The sequence below is a fragment of the Mustela putorius genome, unplaced genomic scaffold (genome assembly GCF_011764305.1).
Source record: "Mustela putorius furo isolate JIRA1106 unplaced genomic scaffold, ASM1176430v1.1 tig00000577_pilon_pilon_pilon, whole genome shotgun sequence".
In the NCBI taxonomy this organism is placed as follows: Eukaryota; Metazoa; Chordata; class Mammalia; order Carnivora; family Mustelidae; genus Mustela; species Mustela putorius.
In genome coordinates, this window is record NW_025421421.1 from 6942692 (window position 1) to 6956044 (window position 13353).

Below are 13353 nucleotides of genomic sequence, written 5' to 3' on the forward strand. Positions count from 1 at the left end.
TGGAAGGCCTGAGATGTTTACTTTGGTTGGTTTTTTTTTCATCATCTAGAGGGAAATAGTTGCTGTTACTGATTAAAAATATAAAAGGTAAATTGTTCTACACTTAAGTGAGTAAGTCCAGGGCAGCACAGGGGAAAGAGACTGAATGGAAAGAAAACAATAGAGAAACAGGTCGAATCAAAGTACAGTAGCTAAAGTAGTGGTAGAAGTTTAGAGCAAGCAGGGTTGATGAGCAGTAGACACTGTATGTAGTTGTGGGAAAGAAATCAAATCAAAAGAATTTCAAATAAAAGTAGAGGAGCTGTGTATTATGGAGCCAGAACACTAGATTTAAGCTCATGGCTTTTTTTTTTTTTTAAAGATTTTATTTATTTGACAGAGAACACAAGTAGGCAGAGAGGCAGGCAGAGAGAGAGAGAGAGAGAGAGAGAGAGAAGCAGGCTCTGCACTGAGCAGAGAGCCCGATGTGGGGCTCAATCCCAGGAACCTGGGATCATGACCTGGGCCGAAGGCAGAGGCTTTAACCCGCTGAGCCACCCAGGCACCCAAAGCTCATGGCTCTTAAAGGATTTATGTGACATATGTTCTAGAAATATGATGAAAGCTATAGTCTCTCACTAAAAATGTACATGGTATACATGAACATAAAATTTTGCTTATAGTTTTTAATTACACAGATTTTTTTAAATGTGGAAAATAAAAGGAGTCTTTATAAGAATTATGTCCCCTTTTATTTTTTATTCATTTATTTTTAAGATTTTATTTATTTGACAGAGAGATCACAGTAGGCAGAGAGCAGGAAGCAGGCTTCCTGCTGAGCAGAGAGCCTGATGTGGAGCTCGATCCCAGGACCCTGAGATCATGACCTGAGCCGGAGGCAGAAGCTTAACTTACTGAGCCACCCAGGTGCCCCAGTGTCCCCTTTTTAAATGGAAAAAGCAGTGGCTCTTTGAGGTTAATGACGAAATCTCAATGGTTACAGATTAATCAGAATTAAACTTTGGTTTTGCCAATAGGAAGTTTTATGAAAGGGCTGCTAGTATCCCCTTTTAAATGGAAAAAATACATTAAAATTATGCCATTGTCTTTGATTAATCAGAATTAAACTTTGGTTTTGCCAATAGGAAGTTTTTTGTCATCTAATTTATTATGCCATTGTCTTTGACTTGACAACTTCTTTGTCATCTTTTATATGATTTTGACTATGTTTTTTGGTGAAAACAAGTGCTTAAAATGCTATCTCATGAAAGAATGAAAAGAGCAAATGAAATCTGTAGATTCTTTTGTCAGATGAAAGTAGGCTTGTATCAAAAAATTAAAAATTCTCTAAAATTCTCCAGAAAAATTCATGTTGCATCATTTTCTTTGCCTTGGTTAATGAGATCATTTTTGGCAAGATTCTGGCATAACGCTATGTTAGGAAGGGAAGGATTATGACTTCACATTTTTAGTTTTAAGGTTAAAGAATTAAACTGTGCAAATGAGTTTGTATTTTATCCAGTTGACTGCATTTAAAATCCTGGCTGTAGAATTTTGCCTTCTGAAACTAGTGAACTTATGGGTAGAAAAGCATTTCATAATTGCTCCCATTTCTTGACAAAACCTCTTGAGAAGCCCTTGATTGAATGTCTTGGCTCTCCTGAATTTGGCAATTTTCATAGCAGTAGATTTTTCATGAAACACCCTCTTGTACAGGCTGTGATTCGAGGCTTGGCACTGCTAGAGCAGGCTACTTCCCCATCAATGGCTAGAATTTCTCCCAGGATGGAGCTAGAGTCTTGTACCCCATGCACAGTGAGGAACACAGCAGTGAGTGCCACGGTGATGTGGAGAGTGCTGTCTTTCCCCAAGCAACAAAGCCAGAAGTTTTGCCAGGTGTTAAGGTGTACTATCTGCCTAGAAAATACTGAGATTTCTTGAGGGGAAGGTTTTTTGGGGGCATTTTGAAAATGTTAATGTTCCCCCGAAATTTCCAAAAGAGTACTCTAAAATAAGTATTATTCTTTGATTGTGTTACCATGTGTGTGTACTTGATGAAAAACAGTAGCTGGCTAACCCGGTAGCTGGCTAACCCGAGAAGTCGTCATCATATACTGAAGGGAAGTGGTATTTCCAGTCCTCTCATGACCTGCTTCATAGTCTTAGGAAAAGAGGTCAGTTTTTCTGGGAGTGGACAGATTTGTTTGCTAGAGATACTGCAACAGTCTTAACTTTTCTTTTGCAAGCTACAAACATGTTTGACCATTTCTAAAGTATTTGTCTTCACCATATTGAACTACACCTTTTTTGTTTGTTTGGCATTACAACCAGCAGACTTGTAGAGTGCTTTACTCGGGATTTTGAGTTAGAGGGTAATCAAAAGTTCTTGTAGTAGTCTAACTTTTTCTGACCAAGCTGTGCTTTTGCATGTGCCCTCTTTTCCCCTCTTCCGCACACACCCACACACATACCTCCCCTGTGTGAGAGTTGGCTAAATGCTTATGATCATGAGAACCAGCTGTGTAAGGAGCACTTGGGATAGTCTTTCACACCATACTCAAGGATACAAGTAAAACCCAAGGATGCTTAAACAGTTTAAGTTAGATCCAGGAGAAGTCTTCTTAATGAAAAAGTGAAGACATGTTTTAATTTATCATTGGGAAAATACTGTATTCCTTACCATCTGAAAATATTGTCAGTTCTCTTGCTCTGTAAAGGTGAAGAGAGACTTAGTAAACTGGCAAGGCCCAAGGGATAGTGTTGTGAAATAGGGGTCAGAGTGAAAAGATAGCAAGAGAAGTGTTTATAAAAATAAAATACAGTATACTGTAGAATGTGAAGATCCCTCCATTATCAGCAGAAATGCTTCAGGCACACAGCACTCTTCTCTTACGGGTTTGAATCTCCCCCAGGTGGAAGTTAACAGGCTAACAGAATGGAGTTCTGTGTGTACTGTTAAGGGTATCCTCAGTAAAATTGTTATGCTTAGCTAATACATTATATCGAGATTCAGAGTTAAGTAATTTGGCCAAAATTGATCACTTTTAGCATCTTGGAGTCAAAATAAATCATTGAGATCTGTCGTGCTTTAGTTCATGATTAATCAATATACCCAGACCATTTTTGGATGAATTAGTCACAGCTGTCATCTAAAGCAGTATCCTAAATGTGCTCCTACCTTTACTTCTGTATATATTTAAAAAGGCAAAAAGAAATTTACGAGCAGAAGCTGTTAATGAAGCTCTGTTCCATTTGCACGGTTTCATTTGCATTTTATGTTGAAACAGTGTTAGAAAGTTCGATTAAATAGATAAAGATTATGGGCATAAGATTATGAGCCTTTTTTGGCAGGAATTTTTCTTACTTTAAAAATGATAAAACGGAGGCCCAGAAAGGTGAAGTGCTTTGATTAAGATGATTCGAACAGTTAATGATAGCATTTAGAGTAAAATTTGAGTACCCTGAACGTTGTTGAATCCTGGAACTGCAAAAGAATTTTGCGGCTGTTTAGAATTAATCTCTATAGGGACAAGCTGTCCCCAAATGGGCCTATTTTGACAAGGCTCCTCAGTTTATACCCTTTTTTACTGATGCCTAGGAATTTGGTGGCCCCTGACCTAAGTACAGATAAAGGCAGCTTGAAGTTGTTAGTCTTATAAATATAATGCTGAAGGTTTCCTTTAAATCTTTGAAATTTAATTGTCTAACAATTTTCAGACATATCAGACGTTTAACTAATGGTTAGGGTGCTAGTGAAATAATCTGTTTTTAGCCTTTAATAAGTATAGTTTCATCATGAGAAATGAGCTAAGCTGAACATGGTAAAGCTGTTGTCATTCAACTGTGGAATTCTTCCAGGGAAGTAAGTATCTTATAGTAAATATAATTGATTATCCAGAGTAGTTTTATTCTTGAAACACCTGCTAAAAATTTATCTTCTTGCCTGTATTTCCTTTTAGGTTGAATGTATAGATTTGTATTTTTGTAACTGTGAACCATTATTACGGGAGATACATATATTTTGTCAGTTTTTCAGCTTATATAGCATTAATTTTACTAAAACTGTCTTTAATGTGACTTTGCCTGTATCCTTAATTTCAGTTGTAGGGAAACATTAAGAAGGAAGTTGTGTTCTGGTGACGTTTATATGGGAGGATATGGTTTCTTCTCTTCTCCTCCCTCCCCCCCCCCCCCCCCCCCTTTTCTCCCCCCCCCCACCCCTCTTTGTTATGGAGAAAGAAGACCCAGTTGGCATGTTTTAGTGAAGAATTTGTGGACTTGGCAGGGACTCTCCTCAAACTAATCTGGTGCAGCGTTGTCATTCCCTCAGCTTCCCTCAGTGGACTTGGTGCAAATTAAATGGCAAAGCGGTGGGTGCCTGCTGACCCTACAGTGTGCCGTTGTGTTAGTGATGCCCAAATGGTGCTTGAGGCTTTGAGTGTTGCCGAGAATTCAAAGTACAACTGATACCTCCTCTAAAGAAACGTATTTCCCAGAGCAGGATAACTGCTTGATGGAAACAAGAGTCCTTCTTTTATTCAATAATTGAGAAGAAACTTGTGTTACACTTCCCTAAGAGTAATTCCTTTGGAGATTTGGTCCTTTTTCTTCATGAGTGAAACAGGCTCTCAGCAGCTCCCTGTCCTGCCCCCCCAGGAGAGCTTGGTGCAGGTTAAATCCCAGGGCAAGTGCCTGTCTAGTCCTGTGCTTCACACTGTCTGCACTTAACACTTATGTATCGGAATGAGAATAAACTCACAGCATTTATTGTAAGCTATGAATAAGTGTTAAAGCATCCTACTAATACTGGTAAGTATGTATTTTGGAAAGAGTCCCCAAATTTCTGAATTCAGAAGCAAACTTTAGTTACATGACAAACCCATCCAGAATTTCTGCTACTCCTCTCTCTTTCTGTTGCTTTCCCCCTTCTAGAATGGTGGCAGGCAAAGTACACATTAATCTTTATTTTCTTTGATTACTCTTAGGAAAAAATATTTGAGCTTTTGATTTCTTTTTTTGTTTTGCTTTCAAAGCAATTATTAGACAAAATTCATATATATTATGATCTCTGTACATGAGTTCATTAGCTTATCTGTAATGAAGACTTAAACTTTCTAGAAATAATAAGTATTAACTTTATTCTAAGTGATCCCATGAAGAGGAAATTTTTTCTGGTTTCTCTGAGGAGTGAATTTTTATGTCCTGATTGTATAGTCAGCTTACTTTTTTCTAGCTACTAAATTTCTCCATATGATAACATAAAAAAATTTTCTAGTTTTCCCCTTCACTTAAACTCTAATTGTTCTCATTTTCAGTAAAAACAAAACAAAAAGAACTCCTAATACAATATTCTTATTTTTTTAACATATTAATTCTTTTGGGATAAACTGTGTTCCTCTAATACATGGTATTTAAGCCTGTCATACAATCTATACATTCATAAAATTATAAGGTTTTTATACCTTGAAGGATTTTAGCAATGATTTAGTTAAGGCCTGTTCTAATATAAATGATCAAATAAATCTGTAAAGATCAGTCTCTCCTAGGTCATTTCATCTGTCTGTGTAATGTTATTCAAAACTGTCTCCTAACCTCAAATCTAGTATTCTTTCTACAGTACTGTGTTCTTCTGTCCAAATTATACTTCTGTATTATTTTGATCCCCAAAGTAGAAATAGAAAGAAACTAAAAAAAAAAAAAAAGAAGTAGCTATATTATAACATACTAGAATTCTCTCAATATCTACTCACAGAAGCCCAACTCAAAGAGTGTAAACCCAAGGAGACCCCTTTATATTGTTTTATATAACCTTAAAAGCTCTGGCCTATATTGACTTAGAGATGCTTAATAGATGTGTTGGTAATCTTTCTCTCAGCTCTCCTTTGCTCTGTATGTGCTTTCTTTTCAGGCATTCTCCTTGCAAATAATAGCAAGGTATGACTCCTGGCGACTCTGGTGTTACATCCTGGCTACTTTAGCAACTACAGGAGGAAGAGAGCTACAGTTTGAGTGAATATTCCTAGATTAGGTTCTGATTTACCTGGATTAGGGCATGTACCCATCCCTGAACTGAACATTCTGGCGAGAGGCTTGGGACATGTATCTGATGCTGAAGAATAGATCCCATCCCATCTCCATCGGACTGCAGGGGGAGTGATAGCTTTCCCAAAGGGGAAGGGGTGCTGTGCAGAGAGACCTGTGCCCCTTGTCTGCTTCATACTACTTGCAGAGATCTGTGATTTGTGCAGCACTGTTGTTGATAGGTTACTCAAAAGTAGTTCCATGGAGCTGGAGCTCTGTGATACTCTAAACTTTGTGGAGGCTCTTCATAGTTGGGAAAAATAGTGCTCAAACAGGTCACGACTTCTTTGCGTGCTCTTAGTGAAACCCAGGACATCGGAAGATGAAGTTCTAGGCTCAGAGTCACATTTAGGTTCAGGTCCAGGTTTTTTGAACAGGATAATCATGTGCCCCAGGACTGTTTTCTCACCCTTGAAATAGAGGTGATAGTGTTTGTCTTACAAAGTGTTGTGGTATTAGGGTCATATGTACAATGCCCAGCACTTAGCTTCATAACAAAACTCCTGCCACATGGCGTCATCGCAATAGTAACCATTCCTAAAGAGCTATATTCCTTCCTTTGTTGAGTTACTTTCCTGTGACGACCTTGTCAGGATTCTGAAACATACTTTTTCAAGCTTCCAGAAAACACTGTTATTTTAAAACACGACATTATTTCTGAGTTTAAAAGTGCCAGTGGAAAGTTTACTGAAGTAGAAAATTACTTTTTTGACTGAGGAATCTAGATTGTGACTTCATCTTAGAGAAGATGATCTGAAGGTACTGATGCACAGAATACGAGCAAAACATTACGTAGCTTGTGTTGTGGTATCCAGGTGGAATTCTGGCCTGGAAGTACCATGATAATATCCTAGGTTTGAAAGATGTGTTTAATCTCTACTTCTAAGTTTCTGTTCTTTAAGAGATTAATTATATACAAGAGACGTAAAACAGCTCAGGTTAGAAAAATAAGCGGTTCATTAAAGATACATCAGGCAAATGTAAATTTCAAGAGCAGATGACAGGATATCATTATCAGAGTGCATTTACAACAGAATGTGTAAAACTAGATCAGGAATGTCATTTTATATTAACACAGGGTGCACTCCACAGTGAAGAGTTAGCAGGTATGAACTCTTACATGCTAAACATAACATCAAATACAGTAAGAAAAGCTGAAAGAAATGAAGAAAAAACTGATGGCAAAACAGCAATAATAGGAATCTTTAATATACTTAAAGATCAAGAAAGTACAAAATAAGAAGATGTGTAGATGGATTGAATAGTATAATAAAAAATGGCCCATAAGATCTGTCTTTTTTCTTTTTTTGTCATCCACATAATAGTTAACCAAGATTGATAATTCATTAGGCCAACTACAAAGAAAATCTCATCTCCAGGTAGAAATATATAAACCCCATTCCTTGATTATAATTCAGTACAGCGAGAGATTTTCTTAAATGTATAATTTTGATTTTTTTCCCTGTTTTTATAGATTTTATTTATTTGTGTGTGAGAGAGAGAGTGTGCAAGAGGGGGGAGAGCAGAAGGAATCTCAAGCAGACTCTGCACTGAGCCTGGAGCCCCACGCAAGGCTCAATCTCATGACCGTGAGATATGACCTGAGTCAAAAACCAGAGTTGGGTGCTTTAACTGACTGACTGAGCCACATAGGCACCTCCAGCTAGAGATTTTTTTAAAACGTTTAATCAAGTAAAATCAACTATTTGGAAATTTAAAACTAGTTACTTAAATAATTTGGGGTCAATTATATTTGGGAAATACAAATATATTTTAGAGATTACTAAGATAATAACTAATAGAGAGGAATTAATAAAGATGAAAATATAAGTTGTGAATTAGCAAACAGTAAACCTTTTGAACTAATCATTTCAAACATTGTATGAAATTGCCAATAAAAGCAATACATCTCTTTTAAAGTTCTTTTTGAGGAGAAAGAAAGGGGAAACACAAATTATACATTAAGTTTGAGAAAGGTGAAGAACTACACTGTGGAGGTAACTAAGAATTATTTAGGTCCCCGCTAATGAATTTGACTATTTCAATGGGAAATAAGCAATTTTCAGTGAACATCATTGCTTCAAGGTGAAATCCAAAATTTGAGCAGACCATCCCAAAATGAAAATGTGTAGAAGCCCTCAACATGTACCTAATCTGAATTCTGTTTCAGGTGGTGCTATCAAACTGGAAATACTGAATAATTCTGTTACTTGAGTTGGTCTAGGTGTTAGAAGATAGTTAAAACTTCCCAGATGACTGCTTGCAGATCAGTGTCCTTAATCTGGTAAAGATAGCATACTTTAAAAAGCAGCAAGTATAGCATGGGAGAAATTAAGTACTTTGGTTTGACCAAAAATAAAAGCACATTCAGGGGAGTTGTGTGAGGTAAGAGCGGAAAAGAGGTTGGGCTGTATTTTTATGTTGTTAATGGATTTATATAATCTGTGATAAGTTTTCTTATTTGGATAGTCACTGGGAAACCATTTAGCATTTTAAATTGTTAGTGTGATTCATCTGACATTTTCATAAAGTTAATTAAAGAGTAGGTGTAAAAATAGAAGAATAGATCAATCAGAGGCTGGTATTCATTTGACTATTACAGAATTGCAGGAGGTGATTGAACTAGAATGGCCACAGAAAGCTAGAACTGGTATTTTGAGAGGTATGTCACAAAGTCTGGATTTTGACTCTGAATAGATGTGTAGAAGTCTACTAAGAGTATCCTAAAGAAACTGAACCACTGGTGTGCTTTCCGTGTTGTGTGGACAGTATGTGTGTGTGTGTGTGTGTGTGTCTGTCTGTCTGTGTCTCTCTGTATGTATGTACTGTGTGTAGATGCTGGGTAGTTGGCCTGGGCCTTTGCTACAGTTCTGGGATTTCCTTATTCCTCTTTTATAGCCCTGTGTAGATCACTACTCCCTCTCAGATTGTTTCCTTGACTCGAGCAGGAAGAAGATGGCAGCATCAGCAATTGACTGTAAACTCTGGAGCTGGAGTACTAGGGTGAAACTTAGTTCCATTACTTACAAGAGTTGGGACCTTACCTCGTCTATAAAATGGTGTTACTGATAATACCCACTTCATGAGTACTAAATTATACTTAATGAAAGTACTTAGAACAATACAAAGAACATTGTAACAGTTCAATAAATAGTAGCAGTGGTGGTATTAGAAGAGGTTTTGAGCTTTGAGCACTGGGGAAAATAGTAAATATCATTAATAAAAATAACAGAGGTTGGTCCTGCAAAAATAGGAAAGCTTCAGTTTTTGGATATGTTGTGTTTAAAGTGCTTCTGAAATTTCCAGGTAGAAATGCCCAGCTAAGTATTAGAAGTTCTGGACTGGGAGTTGGGAATCAGGTATGGAGAGACACAGGTTTTGGAGTTCATGTTAATTGAACTACTAAGACAGAGAGGATTGACAAAGAGGGGCTCGCTCAGATCAGATTTTCAAGGTAGGCTTACTCTTAGGGAAAGAGGTTAGGTAGTTTTCTCTTACCCAGTAAGGTTAGGACAAAACTTTCAAGAGTGTGTTCTAGGATAGAGGCAGAGAATTTTCAAAATGGCAATGAAAAATGATATAGGATGGGACTGAGAAAATAGTAGGAAATGACTGTTAGTGACACTTAAGAACTACTACTCACCATTAAGAAATCAGCCTTATGAAAACAGTTTCCTATGGGGTAAGGGGCAGAGGCTTACCTTTGAGAGTTTATATAGAGAAGAAGGGTGACAATTTGAGAAAGATAAAAGATTTGGGGAGAGTGTGCATTTTTAGCCCATGAATGGCTTTGGATAACAGGACAAGGGTTACCCGAGCTGTTTATTAGGAGGAGACAGGTGAAACAAAGACAAATGCCAGAGAGGGAATAATTAATAGAGCACTTACCAAAATGGAACCTAGGTAAACATGCAGTCAGTTTTATAAAATATCAGAGAATATGAGAAAATTTTAAGATGGGACAAGGGAATTCTGAGAGTGCCACACTGGGTGACCCAAGGTTCCCAGTAGAGTAGGAGCTACATTCATTGAGGATGATGTCTAGGACAGGATAGAAAGGTGGGTTGAACAGAGTGCTGAAATCATCACTCAGCTCAAGAAGTGTGTTTCAGAAGAATGACGTATGGAATGATAGAGATTCAGAGTCATAGGTGAGACTGAGTAAAGGCAGTAGACCTTGGGAGGAACACGACACATCTTTGCAGGCACTCCTCTAGGTCTGTGAACATCAGGGAATCGAAGAAGCAATGGTGGTCTTTTGCGATGATGGCCAGGAATGTGGTGTAAAGGCAACCCTGAAGAATGCCAAGTTTAGCTGAGATTAGAATGTTTAAAAGTTACCTTTCGGAAAAAAAAAAAAAGGTCAAGAATACAAGTAATTTTCTTCACATTTAGAGTAGAAAAGAAGAATCGTTGGTGGTAGAGGGCGGATACTTTGGGGATATAGGTACAAACCAGTTAACTTAAATGTTCTTGGTTAATTTAAATGAAAATGGAAATATTAAAAACACATAGTTATTTTTTAATCTCTAAGAGCTTCGAAGTTCAGCCCTCTTTTCATATATGTAAAATAAATTTTTGAAGATCTTTAAAATGTTCATTTCTTAGATTTTAAAAGAATCTAAGAGATTTATCTTTATAGTCAAAATGCTATAGGTAAAACATGCACGTAAACCATTGTTTTCAGCATATGCATTCAGGAAATAATATATTTGAGGTGTTATAAATTGCATTGTCAATTTATTATGGACGTTGTATTCATTTTATTTCAAAATCTACATTACAATATGGTTCATTGTACCATTAATTAAATTTGAGTAAGTGTGCATTGTGGCCATGAGAGATGTGACTAGATAGAAGGATACACTAATGCCCCATGGTTGGTACATATTTGAGCCTTACAACTCAATTATTTCTGCTAATCTGACTGCATTGAATTTGAGCATGCTGCTAGGTAGGAATTGCAAAGTTAAGTTACAGAAGCTGAATTATGCATAATTTGATAGTAAAAGAATTAATTAAGTTAAATTGTGCCTTTCAGTGTTTTTCTTTGAATTGTGTCAGTAATTTTGTTTAGCTCATATTTAACACACAAATTATTCGTCCATGTTTGACATCTAGTAGATTCATATGTTCTTCCTCTATCCTTTTGCCTTGCCCTTTGGTAAGAGTTATTAACTCACTATATAAAAAGCTGCATTATACATGTGCTGCTAATCACTTGCTACTTGAAAAAAAAATTAAATCTTTGAAAACATTTTAATTATTCATACAAACTTATACCAAGAAGCTAAAGAGGAAGAAATCATCTATCATTGTATTGAATCCCAACAAATAACTTGACAGCTTGGTCTTCTTCTACACTCCCATTGATTTTAATTTTATTTAGTTTTTAGACTAAATCATAAATTCACATGGTTCAAAAAAGCTTCCTTCCTACCCAGCCATCATCCATCTGCTATATTCCCCCCACCTTGCTTTGCAATTCTGTGTCTTATCTTGATAAATATGAATAAGTTGTTTACTGAAGTAACATTTAAGTAATGTAATACAATAAACCATTGTAAGTTTAAACACTTTTTATTAATAATGATTTTTAACATTAGTTTTTTATAGGAGCTTTTCACAGTAATAGTATTTTACTACTGTTTCTTTAATACAGAAAACCAAAATTCTAGTTCTTCCAAAATTATACTTCAAATGTAGATAGGATTTCTAAAACTGCTAATTAGGATTTGTGTAACATTTGTAGGTTTAGCATTTTTTTTGTGTAACTACACTTAGTATTTACTCCTCATGAGAATCCCGTGAAGACAGGGTAGGTATTAATTGTGTCTTCATTTTCCTGAAGAAACCAATCAGAGTTGATATTTTGACCATTAGCTTTTAAATTCTAGTGTTTGTTTGCACTGCAGCCAGAATCTTAAGTCATTTGTCCTTCTTTGAAATGGCTTTTATCCATTTTTTTGACATTCTATATATTTTTTAATTGTAATGAAATCATGCTAATTTTTTGAAACAAACCTGAGAATACTAGAGTGAATACCTGTTTACCTGCCATTCTGTGTATCTGTCTTTAAATTCATATGAACGTACTTTATACTTTATTTAGAGGGAAGAAAAGCATTTATGTCCCGAGTGTTTAACAAATGGGGAGATTCAGATGCCAGTAATAACCTGAAAATATTACAAATTCTTTCTTCTCTTGAATATACTTCTAAGTTTTCTGCAAGTCACTTGTAACTGTCAGACGTCTTCCTGTTACTATTTGCCTTCTGTTTCTTAGTTAAATGCCTGAATTTTCCTGAAGTTATATACATCCTAGGAAAGGAGACCTCAGCCCTCATTTATTCAGCAGCATTAATGAATTGCATGGCTGTACACACTAGATTTTTTTCTTTAGATAACTTTTTAAAAAAATAGAACATGAATTATATATATTTAGCATTTGTAATACTTAAATTTTCTCAAACATTATGTATATCCATGGTTTCTTCTACAGAGAGATGCATGTGGCTCGAGGACATTTCCTAAGTCCCTCTGTTAGAGAATTCTTGCATACATTTATCCCAGCCACATATTCCTGTTCTTATTGGGGGGTCTCAGGGCATCATTTTTTTCTGCTGCTATTTCTGTCTCTTAAAGGCACTATGCCTTTATGTGTTCTGCTGATTCTGATATGTTTTTGCCTAAAAAATAAGTAACCAAGCTTTTGAGGAGTTGTGTGTTCAATAAAAGTCCATAAATTTCCTACGTCTCGGGAGCACAGCTGTAGTGCAGGTGCCTTTGACACGTATTTTGGAACTGCTGAGGCCTTATCTTATTGGGTTCATGGGTTGGAGCATTGTGGTGACCATTGAATAAATGAGGGGATTATGATAATTTTAAGGGAAAAGGTTATTCTGATATTTCCTTTGTACTGATGTTGCTCTGATTTACTCTTGTTGAACTAGATTTAAATATTAATCATTTAAGGTCAAATATCTAATGTATATATGGTCTTCAGTGGATACAACCCAGTAACAACGCAGTTATCATAACAATTTAGTAAAATAACTGTAATGGAATTTTTCTTTTGAATTTGGCTTTTCTTTTTCTTTTCTTTTCTTTTTTTTTTTTTTTTTTTTCTGTCCACCAGGGAGTAACTATTCCCAGTCAGAGGCGCTATGTGTATTATTATAGCTACCTGTTAAAGAATCATCTGGATTATAGACCAGTGGCACTGTTGTTTCACAAGATGATGTTTGAAACGATTCCAATGTTCAGTGGCGGAACTTGCAGTAAGTGCTCTAA

At 36.2% G+C, this 13353-nt stretch overlaps 1 protein-coding gene across 2 annotated transcripts in view; it reads left to right on the top strand.

Annotated features, from left to right (window-relative positions):
• The window catches only part of PTEN (phosphatase and tensin homolog), an 86832-nt gene that overhangs the window by 61698 nt on the left and 11781 nt on the right, over window positions 1-13353 (top strand). For both annotated transcript variants that reach the window (XM_045081451.1, XM_045081452.1), the window contains one exon: window positions 13199-13340. In XM_045081451.1, coding sequence (XP_044937386.1) covers window positions 13199-13340 — 142 coding nt within the window. The remainder of the gene's footprint in view (window positions 1-13198; window positions 13341-13353) is intronic.